The 12,086-nt window shown below is 53.8% G+C and overlaps 1 protein-coding gene across 1 annotated transcript in view; it reads left to right on the forward strand.

The window, feature by feature from the left end:
- The first annotated feature begins 2,341 nt into the window (after window positions 1-2,341).
- The window catches only part of ICE1 (interactor of little elongation complex ELL subunit 1), a 43,865-nt gene continuing 34,120 nt past the window's right edge, over window positions 2,342-12,086 (forward strand). Inside the window, exons 1-3 of the mRNA XM_040977383.1 lie at window positions 2,342-2,448; window positions 10,795-10,853; window positions 11,609-11,643. Of these exons, the coding sequence (XP_040833317.1) occupies window positions 2,365-2,448; window positions 10,795-10,853; window positions 11,609-11,643 (178 nt within the window). The 5' untranslated portion in view covers window positions 2,342-2,364. The remainder of the gene's footprint in view (window positions 2,449-10,794; window positions 10,854-11,608; window positions 11,644-12,086) is intronic.

Here is a 12,086-nt window from a genome sequence, read left to right on the forward strand (position 1 = left end):
ACGGGGAAGCAGGGCAAGGGGTGGGCCTGGTGGGAGTCAGTGTGGGTGACTGACTCGGTGGCCACTCGCACTAGTATATGTGATGGCCAAGTGTGAGGTGGGCAGGATCGGGCTGGGATGCAACACCTATGGTTTGTGTAGAAGACAGGGCTGGAAGCAGAACTGATCCAGCAACTGGAACCACAGACTGTGCTAGGCCTTGTATTGCCAGGCACACACAAGAATCAGGTCTGGGATCACCTCAGATGAAGAGATGACATTTCTTTGGGGATCACCAAAGATTCTTTGGGATCACCCCAACTGAATCACTGGACTCAGAATCCCAACCACGAAGAGAATTGCAGGTTGCATGGTCTGACCCTGGAGTACACGAGTCAGAGCTGGGCCTCCTCAGTGGCTTAGACGGAGCAGCGGACAGCATGTCCAGGTGCACATGGGGGTGTGGCAGTCCAGTGGCACCTGCAGAGGATACCTGGTACGGGGTGTGGCAGTCCAGCGGAACCTGCAGAAGACACCTGGTACAAGAGGCTGGAGGACAGCGCAAACTGATCAACTGCCAGCCAATTGTTGGCAGTGATTATCTGGGAAAATGGACTGTAAGGTGGACTGTCAGCCAGAGGATTCTGGAGATTTCCTCGGCTTGGGGTGAGTGGTGAGACTGACAATAACTCAGAACTGTTGAACTACTGAAACCTCCTGAGCAGGACTCTCGGAGCGTGCCCCACATCCGGGACCCTGGAGTGGTGTGGGTGACTGTCCTCCATCCCAGGGTGCAGAGGCGTGTGGGAGGCTGGGTGTGGCTTCTCCCCTTATCTCCTTATCTCCCCCTCCCAGATACAGCAAAGAAAAAGAGAATGTGGAAATGGTGATCTCACCCATCTTCCTGTAGCCCTGACCCTAATCACCCTAACCAACTATGTAAAAATCATCAGAACTAAAAACTACAAAAAAAAAAAAAAATACCTCAGCCCAAGAGAGATTGTTCCTTGGCAGAGGTAATGAGGAACCCAGGAAAGCCAGGGAAGGGTTCCATGACCAGTGCTTCAGTGAGGGCGCCAGAGGGAGAGGGCAGCAGGGAGCGGCCCAGGCCTGCGGTGCAGGGGAGACCGTGTGGCCAGGGAGAGCATCGCGTCAGGCAGCCCAGAGGCAGGCTGGTCCTCTCAGGACCCCCGACACGTCCTGCCCCCGTGCACCTGCTGACTTCAGCCTGGTCTCCTGCTCAGGCTCCTTGGGCTCTGTAGTCTAGTGAGGCGCCAGCTTGCTTTGCTTGGAGGGGTCAGTGGCAGCACTTCCAGCTGACCCTTCCATTGTGCAACAGATGTACGGGCAAGGCGAGGCAGGGGCGGACAATCAGAAGGACACGCCCACTGCTCGGACTGAGCAATGGCCACAGCCGCGGTCCACCCCGGGTGCAGGTCGTGGACCCGGAGCCCACCGGGCCAGCGGGACCTGGAGGCTACACCGCGAACCAAGAGCCCTGTTCTTCCTTCCCCTGCTGGACTCGGGCAGCACTGGGAGCCGTGATCCTCCTCTCCGTGGTCCTCCCTCTCCGTGGTCCTCCCTCTCCGTGATCCCTCCTCCCCGTGGTCCCTCCTCCCCGTGGTCCCTCCTCCCCGTGGTCCCTCCTCCCTGTGGTCCTCCCTCTCCCTGTGGTCCTCCCTCTCCGTGGTCCCTCCTCCCCGTGGTCCCTCCTGCCGGTGGTCCTTCCTCCCCATGGTTCCTCCTCCCCATGGTCCCTCCTCCCCGTGGTCCTCCCTCTCCATGGTCCCTCCTGCCTGTAGTCCTCCCTCCCCATGGTCCCTCCTCTCCGTGGTCCCTCCTGCCGGTGGTCCCTCCTCCCTGTGATCCTTCCTCCCTGTGGTCCTCCTGCCCGTCCTGGACTCAAGAGGAGGAGGTCCCCCTCCAGCTGATCGCGGATCTGGACGCGGGGGTCCTCCCTCGGACAGGCGCCTGCCGATCACGTCACCGACGGGCCTCTGGGTGACTTTGGGTGTCTAGAGAGAGCCTATCGTGAAGCAGGCCGGCCAGAAGTGACGGACCGCTGCCGGCGGATGAGCGACACGCTGGACTCCCCCGCGGCGGCTGGCCTCGCCGGGACGCGCATCCTGTGCACCGCGCCGCGCGGCTCCGCTCGCCGCTGTGTGCAGGCAGCGCGGCGGCCAGCCCTGCGCGCCGGCCGGGGCGGGGCCGGGTCCTGGCTGGCTGGCGTCGCGCCGGGGAGCGGCTCGGTGTCCCAGCGCCAGCTCCACGGGGACCTCGGTGCACGGATGGCCCGGCGCGGGCCCTGCGGCGAGCGGCCCGGCGGGCGGCGGCGGGGGCGAGGCAGGCCCGCGGCCGGGGGTGCCTGAGCCCGGAGGCGGCACCATGATGCCGGGCGAGACCCACCCGGCGGCGCCCGGGCCGGCGGCGGGGCTCTCGCGGTGTCAGGGCTGCGCCTCCCTGCAGCAGGTGCGGCGCGGGGCGCGGGGGGCCTGGGCGCGAGGGAGGCACGCAGCCCCTCGCCCTCCTCTTCCTCGCTGGGCTCGTGCTGGGAGGAGGCGGCGCGCGGCTTCCTGGCTTGCTTCTCAGCGGAGCGCTGCACGTCCCGGGTGACAGGTGCGGTGCCGAGGAGCGGGGCCTCCCGCGGAGCAAGGCCCTGGTCTGTCGCGAGGAGGTGGGACGTGGCGTGTCACGGACAAGGCCTGGGGTCCGTCGGGCTCAGCCGAGTTAGCATGCCCGGGTCGCCTGTGCTTGCTCGGGTCCCCGACGGCGGGCTGCACGGCTGAAAGATCCTCCCTGCCTGGGGCAGGCCGGAGTCCACAGAACTCCTTGGCTTTGTCACCCCGGAGGTGGCTGGCTCCCCAGGTGTTGCCAGGCACCGTGGAGGACGCCTTAGCGTCGCAGGACAGGGCTGGTCTCTCCAGGTGAGGTGTCTGTGTGCCGGTTAGGGCCGTGGGAGGCTGTGTGTGTTGGGAAGAACACGACGAGGCCGTCGGGATGCGCTGTGGTGCCCTGGCTGCAGTGGGCTTCTTGCAGAGTCCAATGCGGAGAAGGAGTGGCTGGGCAGGTGGAGGGGTGCAGGGAGCACGTGCAAAGGGCTTCCCGTGGTGGCAGGGAGCAGGGGCACCCGGGAGCGTTGGGAACACGCCCACCAGTTTCGGTCGGTGTTGGGCCGCCCTCGTTTGAGGCTTGCTTACGGGAATTTACGCTGGACTTCTTGCCAAAGGTTTGAACTTTACGCAGGACTTCTTGCCGAAGGTTTGAACTTTGTTGTTCGAAACTTAAAGCCTGTTTTCTGCAGACACACTAACTAGGAAGTGTTTTCTTATTAGGCAAATGCATGCTCACGGAGTTGTAATTCCTGCAAAGATAGTGTGCGCTTCTGGCTAGTGATGTGTTTGTGGCTGGTGTATACTTTGGGTCTCAAGGAGTCTTCCGGAAGCTCATGAGAGATGTGTGTCAAAAGGAAACTGGCCAAAGAAACTTGTCTGTTAATTGAACATTTCCAGGGGTTTTGGAGTGTCCTCCCCAGACAGGAGCGGAGAGGCGTGGGTTAGGGACACAGGCAAGAACAGGAGGGTACGACTGCCACGGTTGATGTGACTGTGGAGTGGAAAGGCAGTCGCCGTGGGGCCGTGGAGCTCTGGAAGCCACGGGAAGGACGCCTTGCGCACGCTGTTATAGGAGAGGAGACAGGAGGCAGCAGAGAGAGCAGGTGCGTGGGCCAAGTCCGCGGGAAGCCAGCATGCGTTTCTGGACGTCTCTGCCCGGGAGTCACGTTGAGCTGCATCGTCCCACATGTTGTGCCAGCCTGCATGCAGCTGGAAGCTTTTTGGAGACCTGGAGCCCAAGTCAGGGGGATGGGGTTCAGCACACACCCCCATTGCAGGCTCTGCGAGGATGAGCAGGTGTTTGGCATAAGCCTCGTTGCATGGTCCAAGGAGGGACAGTCAGCCACTGTAAGCAGGAAAAGTGGAGGGACAGAGCCCTCCGAGTCTGTTCCTAGATGCCAGCTAAGGGCACGCCTTGAAGCCGTGCCTTCTGAGGAGTGTGCCCTCAGACCTGCCAACCCCGGCCCTGCCGTGGGCAGTCTAAGGGGCAGGAATGCTGGGCCCAGCCTGTTTGTGAGCTTGGAATGTCAGGTTGCCCCTCAGGTCCATGGAGCGTTGGTTCTGGGATGTTCTTCAGGTACCAGAATACAGTGTGTACACACAAGCTGCACCCGGGCTTTCCTGGCCCTGAAGCCATGCGAGGTCATGGTGGTTGCTGATACGATCTTGGTACTACTCCATTGAGGAAATGGCAAGGAAACAAGTCTGTGCGCGCTTAGGACCAGCAGGGATTTTGCTTCTTTCTCCCTTGAGGTATTTTCTCTGTAGGTGCAGAGGCGTGGCTGCAGCCAGCCAGGTGGCTTGTCACTCCTCCCAGCCTTGCTGACTGACTTGGCAGTCTGCTTTCAGCACCTAGGCCTTCTGGCTTGCTCCTGGCCAAGGCTGTCTGCCCTGTCCTGGCCCACTCTGTCCGAGAATCGGCATCTGTGGGAATTGTATTTGTGGATCCATACTGTATTGTCTTGAGGAAATATCTAGAAGGCCAAAAAAAAAAAGAGTAGTATTTAGAAGATAGGAAAGAATTGAGAGAAATTGCACCACTGAAATCCTTAACTTTCTGAAGGTGAAATTTAAGATTTTTTGAATTAGGGGTAGGTGGTCAACTGGCAAAGCCAGCGTAAATATTGCAAAATCCCTTCCTTCTCACCAACCCCCCAAAATCCCTCCAAGTTCTGATACACATCTGGCCCTAAGCGGTCTGGTACGATACGCTGGATCCCCAGTGAGCGCAGCACTGCTGGGATAAACCTCAGCAGAGCTCGGCCTCGAGGGCCGAACCCCGTTAACCTGGGGCTTGCTTCTGCAGAGCGTGGCCACATCCGTGTGTGTGGATAAGTACAGCTCCCAGAAAAACCCGACGTGCCCTCTGCCCAAGCACACCCTGCAGCTTTCACAGCTTAGGGCTCGTCCTGTGCGTTAGCGTGAATGTCGTGTGGGCTAGGTTGGCCTTTGCACCTGCTCGGTGCGGTCCCAGCCACAGCATTTGTGTGCTGCTCAGAGCTGAGCTGTCCCGTGCGTGGCTGCCTTGTCCTCCACTGTGTGGTTAGTAACTGCTCCTGCAGCTTTAGGTGAACGTTGCATCCTGAAAGTGGGAGTGCTTACTCACTTATCCAACACTTGCCTGCTCATCCTAGTGACCCCCAACACCATGCAGCCATTAGCTTCCTGTGTGCCTCGGGTCCCTGTCTGCCCAAGTAGTGTGGAGGCCAGGGGAGGTTGGTGGAATTTGCCCAAGATCACTCAGCCAGCAGTTGTGGTTGAGGAATTGGAATCCAGATGTGTGGATTGGAGCCTGCAGTTGGCGTGCTTTCTGTGGCACGGTCCTTGACAGGACCGAGCAGCACCTGGAAGCAGGCCGGCAAGGTAGGGGTCACGGAGGACTTGGTTGAGAGTAAAGAAAAAGGCGGAATTGGTTCTACTTTAAGTATCATTTAAATGCCTAAGCAAACCAAATACTTGCGATTCTCTGCCAGTTGAGCCTAAACACCCTGGAGCACCCTGTTGGTCTGGGGGACTGGCCAGTCACTGCCAGCTGCTCACCTGCCTTGGGCGTCGTCCGCCAGCGCTGTCCTGCGTCCACCCTGTCTGTGCTGCTCCTAGCAGAGACCGGTCCTCCCTGGGAACCCCCCTGGGAGTTCAGACTGGAGAGGGTGCAGACTCTGCCTCGGAATGCACTCTCCTCCGGGGTGTGCAGAGCTTGCTCTCCCAGGCTCAAGTTCCCAGCTCATGTTGGTCTGCAACCTTTCTGATTCCAGATTCTTTACCGCACTTGCTTCGTTGGGTTTTTCTCTGGGGTTCTTTCAGCAGCCTGCCTGACTATAATGTCATTAAACTGTGTGCTGACATTTCGTGGTCTGGATTTTGTTTGAACTGTGCTGCCTGCTTTTAGTTTGGGCTCTTTTGTCTTCAGCTGAGGATTGCTTCTTGAATATCAAAATTTCTTAGCTGTCTCTTTCTCTGGGACTCTGCCTATTGCTCTAACACAAGTTGCTTCTTTCTCTTGTTTGTTTTGCTTTACTTTCTGGAATGGTTTTTTTGAACTGAAGTCATTTAAGAAAAAAAAATATTTGGAAGGCAGTTACAAAGAGAGAGAGGGAGAAACAGAAAGGTCTTCCATGGGTTGATTCACTCCCCAAACGGCTGTGGCAGCTGGAGCAGGGCAGGTTCAGAGCCTGGAGTGCCTTCTGTTCTCCCATGTGAGTGTGGAGCCCTCGCACTCGGGCCAGCTCCTGCTGCCTCCGGTGCGTTAGCGTGGAGGCGCATTGGAAGTGGAGCAGCTGGACTCCAGCTGCCTCCGGTGTGTTAGCGTGGAGGCACATTGGAAGTGGAGTAGCCGGACTCCAGCTGCCTCCGGTGCGTTAGCGTGGAGGCACATTGGAAGTGGCGTAGCCGGACTCCAGCTGGCGCCCCTGTGGATGCCTGTCTCAGAGAAGGTGTGTCTCCTTCCAGCTGTGCTGTCCCAAAGTTAATGGAGAGAAGCAGGTGACCGGTATGTGGCGATGTGTGTGTTTACTCAGCCCCTGGCATTGGTTGAGCAGCCCTGCCACGAGTGATCAGAGGCAAGCCCAGCCCTCAATGGGCTGGCGGGGGGTGAGCTCCCCGAGGCTGACTGGGAGCTGGAGGTGGGCAGTGCCCCCCGTGGGCTGGCGGAAGGGTAATTTCCCCGAGGCTGGCCGGGAGCTGGAGGTGGGCAGTGCCCTCCGTGGGCTGGTGGGGGGGGTGAGGGAGCTGGAGGTAGGCAGTGCCCCCCGTGGGCTGGCGGAAGGGTAATCTCCCCGAGGCTGGCCGGGAGCTGGAGGTGGGCAGTGCCCCCCGTGGCTGAGTGCTGCCCACCACACTCACCCTGCAGCACAGTTGCTGGGAGATTTGCAGTTTGTTGTTGATTTTCACTGTTTCTGGTTTTTTGAGTTTTAAATCTGTACTTGAATCTCATTTCCAGTTGACTTTTATCTTGTCCTCATCATTAAGGATTTTGCCCTTTTGAAGAAAATTCCTTGGATTGTGCTTCAGCTGGCTTGAGGCAGGAATAAAAGCGCAAGCGTACCTCCACCTTTCGGCCCAGGTGCCTCACTGTGGATCTAGCGGAACCCAGGACAGCCTCATTTGAGCCTAATCAGACTTGCAAAGACCTGTTTGTTTTTAAAATTTGTTTTGAAGAGAAAGAAGAAACAGACAAGGAAAATCCCCCTTCCCCATGGTTCACTCTCCCACTGTTTGTAGCAGTCAAGGCCAGGCCAAGCCAAAGCCAGAGCCAAAAGCTTGGGCAGCCAGCACTCAGGCGCGTGCGCACTCGACACCTGCTGCCTCCTGGAATGTGTCAGCAGGAAACTGGAACGGGAACCCAGGCCTGCAGTGTGGGACAGAGCATCCTAGGAGATCCTGGAACCTCTGCCCCACGTGCCTGGCCCTCCAAAACCCTGTTTCCAGCCATGGTCATTCAGAGTGCGGGTTGAAGGGTGAGGGTTAACCGGTAACAGACTAGCAAAGTTACCCGTGCCCCAGAGGTGTTCCTGTTTTACCTCTTCCTTCCTTTTGATTGAAGAAGATATCACATCTTATGAACCATGTTTAATGGCAGTAAGAATATTGGATGTAGTACAAAAGAAGCATAAACGTGTCAGTTATGAATATAGATAAGGGGAAGAAGCCTAAGCAAGCTAGTGGAAGTAACCCGTCCGTGTGTCTAAGCAGTTAATCCACCGTTATGTTTCTGCATTGGAAACCTCTTGTTGGACCTGCTATGACACAGCAGGTGGAGTTGTCCCTGCTCTGCCAGCAGCCCATATGTGAGTGCTTTGTTTCTGATTTGGCTTCCTGCTGGGGAAAGTGGCAGTTGATAACCCAAGGACTTGGGCCCCCGCATGCGTCTGGGAGGCCAGGTTGGGGCTCCTGGATGCTGGTTTGGGCTGGCCAACCCAGATCTGGTTGTTGCTGCCATCTGGGGAATAAACTAGCAGGTGGGGTCTCTCTCTCTCTGTTGGCTCTGCCTTCCCAATAAATACGTCTTTTTAAAACAGCAAATACTATAATTAATCCACTATAATTAATTATAAAAGGAGCAAAGTACAGGTTTAAACTACACAGAGGCATAAATTTGTTTAATACTTATACATGATAAAATGTTTTAGCAGATTATAAATCTCAATCAAAAATCTGGAGCAGGACAAACTTAATTCTGCTTTAAGACAGAGACACCTGTTGTCACTCCTGCTGTTCACCGTTATGCTGGGATCTTATTACAGGGTGAAGAGGGCAGGTGGGCGAAGGAAATATCAAATGAAATTGTTACCAGTGGGTGTTGCAGTGACTGACATAGACCAGGGTAATCCACAGATGAGTTACTTAACATTGCTGGACTTTGTCGGTGTTTTATTTAGGCCTTAGGTATCCAGGCCTATAGATAAACTTTTAGAGCCAGTGGATTTACCATAATTAATGAACAGAAGTTAAGATTCTAGAACGTATGTGAGATAAAGCAGTGGGGGTGCGGACCCAGCACCTGCTCGTGATCCCAGCAGCGTAACCAGGAGTGTGGGGAACAAATTGTCACATATGCTCCATGCGCACACACAATGCCCAAACACTGCCACCTGTCACATGAATTCTCTTTTCATCCTTTCAGATACTTCGATTCCAGTGTAGTGGGTGAAAAATGCATTTAGTCTTTACATTTTTCTGATACCAAAATGTGGTCTGTTTTTAATGTCCATTCTGGATTCTTCAGTTGATATACTGGACTCCTTTACTACTTTCCTCTGATTATAAATTTGCCTTTTAATAATTTGCTCATTAAATTGTTTGTATGTTAGGAATTTATTATCTCCTGTATTTTATACATGGTAGCTCCAAGACTCATATCTTTTACTGATGAAAATTTTACATTTTGATGCCAGGTGTATGTCCATATGTTTATGCACTGGTGTATAATTTCTGCCTTGAAATTATTAAGAGAATGTCCTGTATTTTGCCTGATAGCGTTAAAGCTTTGTTTACACTGTGTCTATGCAGAACTGACTGCACGCAAAGCACAGGGCTGGTTTAAGTTTGGGAATTCCGTACACTGCTACTCCAACCAGTCCATTTATCACAACCAGTCTGCGTCATACTATTCCTAAGAATCAGTTCCAGAAGAACTAAAGGTACAGGTTTACAAAAAAGGCATCAGAGAGCAAGAACAGCTTATAGAGCAGTCCTTTAATTCTGTCATCCTTGCATACCATGAAACCTGTGGTGGTATGCATGTCTCAGACGTCTGTGTGCCATTGTAATGATGAGTATCATACGAGATTGCTAGTTCCCAAGTATTCTCTTCAGAAGTGGAGCCCTGTCCACAAGCAGCAAGCTGTGGTGAGAGGGAACAGCCAGAAGTGATCAGGAGAGCTGCTTAGCCACCGTTGTCATGAAGGCCGCCGGAGGTGTCACACGGGGGAAGGCCTGCTTAGCTCAGCCGGTGTGGCCTGACGCGCCATGGCAGCGCTGTGCGGGCTGTGCCGGACAGCCTGGACGTGCTGCTGCAGGCTGCCACGGCCACAGTGCCCTTCCAGAACAGATGGTACTTCTGGTACATCCAGGCTGGTGTACATGATTGTAATGGTGCTGAAAGTGCCCCGGAATTTTAGGAGTAACCAGTTTTGATTGCTGATAGGATTGTAAGAGCTTTGTTTACATGTATTTTAATATGTAGCTTTTTGTCTTTGTAGACATTGCAATAAGTGCAGAGCAAGTGTGGATTATGATAAAGACTGATTACTGTAACTGACAAAATTAATTGATTTACTTAGAAAAGAGTCTTGAGAAAATCAGCGGATATTGCTGCTGATAGATCATTGTATCGCATGGGCAAGGCTGCTGCCGTGCTGTTTCCAGTTGTGTTGTTTCTGAAGCATCTGCTGATGGGAAAAGGAGGCGCTGAGAAAACAGGAAGCGGGGTACAGTACTGTGAGAGGCTGGCAGCCCTCGTGGGAGTGGGTTCATGTCCTGGCTGCCCCACTTCTGATCCAACTCCCTCTTGATGGCCTGGGAAAAGCAGAAGATGGCCCAGTGCCTACACACCTGCTGTTCTCCTGGGAGACCTGGAAAAAGCGCTCTGAGGAATGAGCCAGCGGATCCAAGGTCATCTCCCTCCCTGACTCCTTGCTTTACCCCTTCCCTGCCTCCTCCTCTCTCTACCTCCCTCTCCCTGTAACCTTTGCAAATGAGTTAATAAATCTGAAAAACAAAGCAAAACATTGGTTTGTGAATCGCCGGGGTATTAAACACAGCCCTGATGCTCAGTCCGATTAGTGTCTGGTCCCCGTGATGTATACAGATCCTGGAAATGATGTGTTAGTTTTTATTTTAATGTTGGCCCCATTTTAACATTCCTGTTTGTCTCCTCCAGTAATTGTTTTAGTTATTGTGCTGGCATTTTGTATAACTTTTGTGTTTGTCTTCTAAGATGCCATATATCTTTTCAGAAATGAAAGAGTGAAGATTGAGGATAATAATTTGTGAAATTCAGTAGTTTATTCTTACTGGCTGTGTGCAAAGTGTCTTGAGCTGCATTACTGGCAGAGGATTGTTACTGGTCTCAGAGCGTTAGACATAGGTGGCATGGGCTAGAACCATGACACGTGTGTGTTCACATGCAGTATAAATAATAGTTTATTGAAGTTAATTGCATGTGGTAAAAAAAATAGCTGATTGTAGCTTTTTATTCTTTCAGAACTTGAATGAGTATGTTGATGCATTAATTACCTTGAAACAGAAAATCATCAATACAGAGTAAGTACATGTGCATGTGTTTGGCATAACTACCGGGCTGGAGCCTGTGTCGGCTGTGGGCGCGGGGCTGAGGGGCGAGCCGGGGGGTCGTGGGCGCGGGGCTGAGGGGGCCGAGGGGGAGCCGGGGGCAGTGGGCGCAGGGCCGAGGGGAAGCCTGTGTCGGCTGTGGGCGCGGGGCCAAGGGGCGAGCCGGGGGCCGTGGGTGCGGGGCCGAGGGGGTAGCCGGGGGTCGTGGGCGCGGGGCCGAGGGCGAGCCGGGGGTCGTGGGCGTGGGGCTGAGTGGGGAGCTGGAGTTTCTCCCCTGGATGCCTGTTGGGGTCAGGTGCTGATTGTAATAAAACTGGCAGCAGCTTAAACCTCTTGTTGGTGGCTCACAGATCTTTGAGATAAATCTTGTGCATTACTAGAAAGTTTTTTGCAAAGTTGGGATTTTTAAAAATCCTTTTCTGTATTTAAAACCTTAGTTTGGGACCAGACCTGAAATGTCCTCACAGTGTTTGATATTTTATAGTACTTCTACAAAGTTAAGCTGGATTTCCTATTTTAAAATTTCTGCAGTATTGCTCAGAAAGGGCTGTAAAGGCCGTAGTGCGTGCGGGGGAGAGTTGAGGAGCTTGTGTGGCTTGGCAAACGTTCATTTCAGGGAACCTGGGGAGGGAGGCCGGACCTGGGGTCTGCAGGACCTGAAACATGGATTTATTAAAGTATGCGTTCTGGATAAGACAGTAACCTCAGTAACCTTTCCTTTATTACAGTAATCTGTTAACGGAATATCAGAAGAAATGTGATGATATCCTTTTTCTTGCTTTTCCTTTTGAATTTTGGTCTGAAATTGATGTAACCTCTGAAGAAATGTGAATAGTTTAAAGTCACCTTGTGGAAGGCCAGCGGGGAGATCAGCTCGACAGCACAAGAAGGAACAGCCGGCACATCTCGTGTTGGCAGAGGCAGTTGGAAGATGAGGCCCTGGGACGGGTCGGGTTTTGACCTGGGACGTGAATTGCTTCAGCGTGCCCCTGAGCTTTTCACGTCGTGGGGTGTGTGTCCCTTGGGCTTAAGCAATCGGTAGCTAATGATGCTGTCTGTTAGCTTTTCTCTGCTCAAGTTGTACTAGGAGAACATTTACAGTGTTGGGAAATTGACTTAAATTCTTTTTGATTTGTAAAAAAATGACATGTATGTCCACAGCAGTACAGAGAAAGAATAGCTCCGTATCCCCGCTCTGGCATCTAG

The sequence above is a fragment of the Ochotona curzoniae genome, unplaced genomic scaffold (genome assembly GCF_017591425.1).
Source record: "Ochotona curzoniae isolate NIBS_2020 unplaced genomic scaffold, NIBS_Ocur_1.0 contig_2754, whole genome shotgun sequence".
Taxonomy (NCBI): domain Eukaryota; kingdom Metazoa; phylum Chordata; class Mammalia; order Lagomorpha; family Ochotonidae; genus Ochotona; species Ochotona curzoniae.